At 37.6% G+C, this 6,618-nt stretch overlaps 2 protein-coding genes across 5 annotated transcripts; both read right to left on the bottom strand.

Annotated features, from left to right (window-relative positions):
- Window positions 1-252: 252 nt before the first annotated feature.
- LOC131693224 (protein NCBP2AS2 homolog) lies at window positions 253-3,859 on the bottom strand. 4 transcript variants are annotated; one of them, XR_009306180.1, is made up of 4 exons: window positions 3,616-3,859; window positions 3,396-3,552; window positions 683-784; window positions 253-467 (listed from the first exon to the last, which is right to left on the bottom strand). XR_009306180.1 is itself a non-coding variant. In XM_058980878.1 (2 exons), the coding sequence occupies exons 1-2, from the start codon at window positions 3,857-3,859 to the stop codon at window positions 3,485-3,487; spliced, it is 312 nt and encodes a 103-aa protein (XP_058836861.1). In that variant the 3' UTR covers window positions 2,780-3,484. The 4 variants fall into 4 exon arrangements, 1 of the variants encoding a protein (XP_058836861.1); XR_009306181.1 differs by having other exon boundaries at window positions 683-797; XR_009306182.1 differs by lacking the exon at window positions 683-784.
- Window positions 3,860-3,861: 2 nt separating this feature from the next.
- On the bottom strand, window positions 3,862-4,556 carry LOC131693222 (mediator of RNA polymerase II transcription subunit 9). The gene is made up of 3 exons (XM_058980877.1): window positions 4,264-4,556; window positions 4,115-4,178; window positions 3,862-4,026 (listed from the first exon to the last, which is right to left on the bottom strand). The coding sequence occupies exons 1-3, from the start codon at window positions 4,419-4,421 to the stop codon at window positions 3,862-3,864; spliced, it is 387 nt and encodes a 128-aa protein (XP_058836860.1). The 5' UTR covers window positions 4,422-4,556.
- Window positions 4,557-6,618: the final 2,062 nt, after the last annotated feature.

Consider the following 6,618-nt stretch of genomic DNA (forward strand, 5'->3'; position numbering starts at 1 on the left):
CTCTTGGCGCCTTGTGTCACATCTTCATGTTTGTTTTACATACTAAGAATACCAAAGCATGCGATGTGATGACCGGAAGATTAGAGAATCAACTCCTCCCCTTCCCCCCCGTTTTGATAAAGTTAATTACTTTGAATCAAAAAACAATACAGGTAACACCAAAAATAGGTTAAATATTTGAAAGCACAGATTTGATGATTGAAATGGCTTGTCAAAAATATTCGAAACAATAAATATATTAGTTGCAATAAATAATAGTGCTTTTGAAATATTGGTAGGTATTTTATTTGAATTAATTTATTTATTTCACAACGATTTTATTGATTGAAATTGTAGGTTCTAAAATCCCTACCTGAAGTTCCGAGGGTGTGATCCGTAAGTCGTGTTGTTTGATCCAATCCTGATGAGAAACGGATGTCCTGCATATGCATATTTCCATGGATTCAGCGATTTACAGTGTTCAGTTCCTGTAAAAATATAAAAATTATTAGATTTAGGGTCGAGATAGATATTTTTATTCTGACCAATCTGTTTTTTCTCCGCTCAACAGTGTAAATAAAACAAATTTTGTTTGTTTTATAAGAAACGAAGTGGGAAATAGCCTCTTCTTTACCCGCCACTCAATAAACATTAGCGTTGATTCGGTGGTAGAAGAAAAAATAACGTATGAATTACCGCTTACCGAAAATTCCGAAATAATTGATGACAAATGGAACGCAGTCCGGAAAACTTCACTTCTGCTCCAGAAATCTGCTGCATTTCATGCCTGTCGATAAAAATTTCTCTACCAGAAGCAACTTTGCAATGTCAAATGGAGAGAAACGGTGCAAGGAAGCATTGTTTTGAAACGACATAAAAAATTGTTATTTTAAAAATATAAACAGTCGTACCGAAGTATTATAATTGATACGAATCGTTTTATTTTTATGACTAAGCGCATAAATATATATATATATATATATATATATATATATATATATATATATATATATATATATATATATATATATATATATATATATATATATATATATATATATATATATATATATATATATATATATATATATATATATATATATATATATATATATATATATATATATATATATATATATATATATATATATATATATATATATATATATATATATATATATATATATATATATATATTTAATTTCAATAAAGTTGATACAATTAAAACTACACTTTTTTCTTTCAAAAAATGACAAATATTTTTTTTTAAATGATTTTCTAGATATCAATATTTTTATTGCTTTTTGTTATAAAGTTTTGGTTTTTCATTTTGACTACGACATATTTTTCTGCGTGTATCTTATGACAAACGCCATTTTGGGGTGATCTGAGTTAGATATGCCATGTAGTAAACGTTTTAAAATCTCCATAAAGTCGCGTTTTCAGAATTTTTAAATTCTGCTGGGTTACTGAGATATAGCGAAACACGATTATGACAAACGCCATTTTCTCGAGTGATCGAGTTGTGCTATCTTATGACAAAAAAGAGACAAGACAGTTTGGGGGCCATGCATAAATGACGTAGCATTTTGGGGGGTAGGGAGGGTATACCAAATTTGTGACGAAGTGTGACGAGGGGGAGGGTAGGGTCAGAAGTTGTGCGACGTAGCATTATGTTTAAAACCCATTGTTTAGAGAAAACAATTTAATGATCCTCCGTTCCCAAGAGAAATGAATTTAAATTCAAACAAGTTACTTTTGATGCGGTTTTTCATGAGGTAAATTTTACAATTCGCAGAATTTCAATTTCAAGTTCGCAAAAATACGAAAAGATTTTGTATGCGGATTTAACTTGCTACATTAGTTAGCTAATGTTGCTAACTAGTAGACTTAGTTTGGAAGCTGAATTAAATTTTCACTTCGGAATCAACCAAACTAAATTTAGTAATTTAGATGAACGTATGTTTCTTAGAATCATTGGCAGCTACAGGATTGAGAGAACTTCTCTTCATGCTCCCCTTGACATATAAAATTCAAAACAAAACTATCAACACTATATTTGTGATGAAATGGGCTTATTTTGCACGAAATTTGTTGTTATAATGAAAATGTTGATAAAAGTCGTCAAACATTTCGAAAGGACATGTATTTAAAATAATTGAAAAGCATGTAATTTTTTTTTCATCACCCGGGCGCTGTGCATGGGACGAGGGGGAGGGGGTAGGTAAATGCTACGTTATTTACGAGGGGGAGGTTAGAATTTTGTGACCAAATGCTACGAGGGGGGAGGGAGGGGTCAAAAATCGCTGAAAAAAAGCTACGTCATTTGTGTACGGCCCCTTGTTGGCTTGCTATAAGCCGAAAAGCTTATAGCAAGCCAACAGATGTCTCTGATGACATAGGTAATTCCTATGCAGATCAACCATAAGCATTAGCTAGGTTCTTGTCTCAGGAGCAAAACTTTTCCTACCATAGCTTTTTTCTGGGAATGGTTGGCTTATATATTCATGATTATTGAACAAATTTCCTTTTGAGATTTCCACTTGTTTTGGAAAGTATACCGAAATGTGGTGATGGATTATGCAAGAAGAACATTTGTATATCAAACAATGTCAACAATAATATTGATATACATTGCCTCTAAATTGTCAATGAAACCAATTTTTGTCCATTGTTTTTCCTGAATAAAGGAGGAAAATTGGAAAAAACTTTGTGTTCTAATGCCATCATTTTGTAACCTGATATTCCTGCTATCGCATGGAAAAGTATAATTTTGGACATAGTGATCTGTAACGCATAATTTTACGAATCAGTTATAATTCATTTTTATATTAAATCTTCTGTACACATTTTTGACACGTCATACATATTTTATCATCAATACACACTTATGACACGTATGTGAGCGACTTTGGTCTACATTTTAAGCAAAAACTGTAAATATAGTTAACCAATCTTCGCACAAATCGAGAAATTATTTCAGAAAAGATAGAAGCATCGAATGCCTTCTCCGAAAAGCTTCTAACATTTATAAATTTTAAGATTTTCAATCTCAAACTTTAAAAATCGTTTTTCTCGAAAAGTGCTAAATGGCGCTTGTCATAAGATAGCATAACAGCGACGAAGTGACAAGGCCACCTCGCCCGGCGGATCCTCAGCGGCTTTGCGCCGCTTCGGATCCTTGGACTTGGCTATGCGGCATTAAGCTAGCTTCGCCAAAAGCCTTACATTCAAGAGCACAATAACCATACGAGAAAGGTTGGTAGGTACAACTTATTATTAAACTTGTTGATGAATTATTAAAATTTTCGCTTTTCGCCTCTTTTTTATGAATCTACAACACTAAACTAGCATATTTACGAAAGAAAAACATGTTTTCCTCTTACTGGGGGAAAATACCTAAAGTAAACAATTACCGTATTCGGGATTCGCTGTGCTGGAAAATTTGTGTAGTGGTAGTCGGAATAATCGAAAGTTAATAAAGGAAGGCTATCAAAGTGACGGTCTAGTTTAAATGTTTCCCAAAATTATAACAATTACTTCGTCCAAAATGTAATGTTATTTCTCCTTGACCTGAAAAATATTTTTCTCTGCTAGGTTCTCGTTAACACCAATAAAATTACATTTTCTATTTACGCTTTCTCAAATCATGTTTGGCCGCTTCAGTTTCTTGTTTAATTTTATTTTTGAAGGTGTTCATCATACGTTTGAACCCTTCCGGTGTTATTTCGACTAACTTTTGTTCCTGAGTGATTGCTCGACTGCGGTAGTAAGCACTAACAAGAAATTGAGCAGCCCGACGCATTGGATAGCTATCTGCTAAGCGTTGTATCAACTGCTCGTTGTTGGCTAAGTATCGTAAAATAATGCGTAATACCATAGTTAAAACTGCACGTTCTTGTACTTTTTTATGAGCTGTTGCTTTAGTGCTAATTGTTTCCTGAGGCTTTCCAATCGACGCAGTTGTTCTTCCTTGCTGTGTTCTATTCCAGGAAGCAGTCGAATGGTGCGACGAGCTGATTCTAAGCGTCTTTGTAACTCAAGTACCTATTAATTGGTAACGTTGATGTAGCTCTATTTGTCTTTGTAACTTATAACAGTATGAACCGCTCAAAGGACGTTTTCAATAGCTTACCTTTTGACTGCAATCCTGACTTTCTTTCTGCTTGGCCGCGTTATCAACCGGATCTTTTTCAACGCTAGTTTCAAAACAAAGGAATAATTTAGCGCTTTATGTAACAAGATCATTTTTCCTACCCATACTATTTACAACGTAATACTAACCTTCTTATGATTTCGTACACAACCGGTAAGATATCGATTTCCGCTGGTTTTTGTGAATCGGAATCTAAATTTCCAGTTGATACAGAATTATCAACGATATTAGCGGTGGCAATTAATTGAGGTTTTACATCAACTTGATCCAATTGCATCAAATCCATCGTTTTTCGTGACAATTTCCCGCTTGGAAGAAAAACGGGCAGCCAGCAAAAATCCGTCAGGATTCCGGCAGCTGTCAAAATTATCAAAATGGCGCTGCCAGAATTCAGCTATACTCCTTCCAGTTATGGCAGGCAGATTCGCCTCACCGGTTCTGTTTTGTTCATCGTTGTCAGGGTGGCCAGACCTACCGATTTATCGGTAGTCCTACCGATTTTGGTCTTCCCTACCGATTCACAGACGACCAAGGCAAAACTACCGATATTTTGTTATTCCTACCGAAAACTACCGATTTTTATTGATTTTGGACACATCTTACTCAACAATCATTTTTTGGGTTGGATTTGGTCTGAGATCTGTGTTGTCAGTATTTTAAAATTCTATGTCAATACTACGTTTTTGGGACAACAACCTGGCCTACCGATAACTACCGATAAACTTTTAGTGACCCTACCGATATTAAGGAATTCTATCTGGCCACCCTGCCTGTGCTGCGCGGTTCGTTTTCTCTCGGTAATCTCAGTAGAATTAAAGTATTGGAAGTGAAAATGTCGCTGTCTGTCGATGAAAAAAGCACATCGAGTGCTTGCTGCAGTACAGTTTGTCCCTCGGCGATCAAAACGGTTTCCGTGAAGCCGACGGGAAATTCGTTCGGGCAACTTTCGAGCATCTACGAGACCGCCATCAGCAGCTCACCGAGAGGTTAACAATTCAGAAGGTAAATAAATGGGACCAAAGTCACATTTGGCACCCATTGAAGAAGCATCGCTACGAGTGCTGTTGCATTTTCGACGTCATCAAGCACTGAAGGCTCGACCACATCAGCTACTTGCAACAAATCTACCAGCGCAGCCGTCAGTGAAAATGAATCGGGAGAAAAAGTGTGATATTCTTCCTCCGAGATGTTACCTATGCGGTGAACGGCACTTTCTCTATCACTGCAAGACGTTTGTGACATGGCTATCATCGAAGCGGTTGGAGTACGTCGAAGAGAAACACCTGTGCTTCAATTGTTTTTGTGGACGACACACAACGAGTGAGTGCACTAAGGCAGTCCAGTGCCAGGAGTGCATTAGTGCACACCATACCCAGTTACACATTGGAATTTTGCGGCGACAATAACAGTTCACAGTACATAAGGCGCCAGCAACTGTTCAGTCAGTCAGTTGACAATTAATGTCATTTCATTCAACGGAGGCGACAATGGAGCTGGATTGAGGTCCAGTATACACGAAATGCATCCCCATACCACCATCGGATCAGCAAGTCAGCTTGTTGATAATTTCAACGTGGAGGAAACGTTGGAATCTAGTCCGGGGGGTTGAGACCCTTCGGAGCTCTTCGGAAGGTAACCATCAGCAGTCCAGTGGTCATACCCATTGGAGCCTTCGCGATACTCATCGTGGTACATCGGAACAACAATTGAATAGCAGCAGAGCAAACCATCCGCAGAAGAATGCAAATAGAATCAATTTTATTGTCGTGTACATTGGTTTAGAATAATGCAGAAGGTACTACAGCGTTGGTGGTATTTGTCCTCACCCATCTCGGGTGCATTTTCACGGGTTGAATTAAGCGCAATTCAACCAGGTTCGATGTCGAACCATTTCGGCTGTGAATGCCCCTGCAGTCCGTTGCACATGATGTGTACCGGAGCTGGACTGAGTTCCAGTAAATTGGAAATGCACCCCCAATACCACCAACGTATACATCGCATCAACAAATTACTGTTGATGATTCCAACACAGAGGAAACGTTGGGATTGAGTCCGGGGGTCGAGACCCGCCGGAGCTCGTTCGGAAGGTAACACAGCAACAGTCCAGTGAACACTTTCACTGGAGCCTTCGTGAAAGTCATCGTAGTACAGCAACCAATCTAAGCACCATGGTATACAACAACAAGTCTGGAGTTGAACCTCTTCGGAGCTCTTCGTGGTCAATACCATTGGAACCTTCATGAAATCGTCGTAGCACAACAATATACCATCGAGCGCAGGAAAATCAGCAGAAAGGAAATCAACGAGATCTATCGCCATCGGGTCTTCAGAAGAGGCAGTCTTCGATTGTCCAGGTGAGTGACACTGGAGTATATGTTCAGCCAAGCCTGGACCACTCAGACTCTACACACTCTAATTTAAACCTCTTCACATATCGATACGTTTGAAACTTCACGTCTAAACAACGAGAAACGAGCCGAACC

The sequence above is a fragment of the Topomyia yanbarensis genome, chromosome 3 (assembly GCF_030247195.1).
Source record: "Topomyia yanbarensis strain Yona2022 chromosome 3, ASM3024719v1, whole genome shotgun sequence".
Classification (NCBI taxonomy): domain Eukaryota; kingdom Metazoa; phylum Arthropoda; class Insecta; order Diptera; family Culicidae; genus Topomyia; species Topomyia yanbarensis.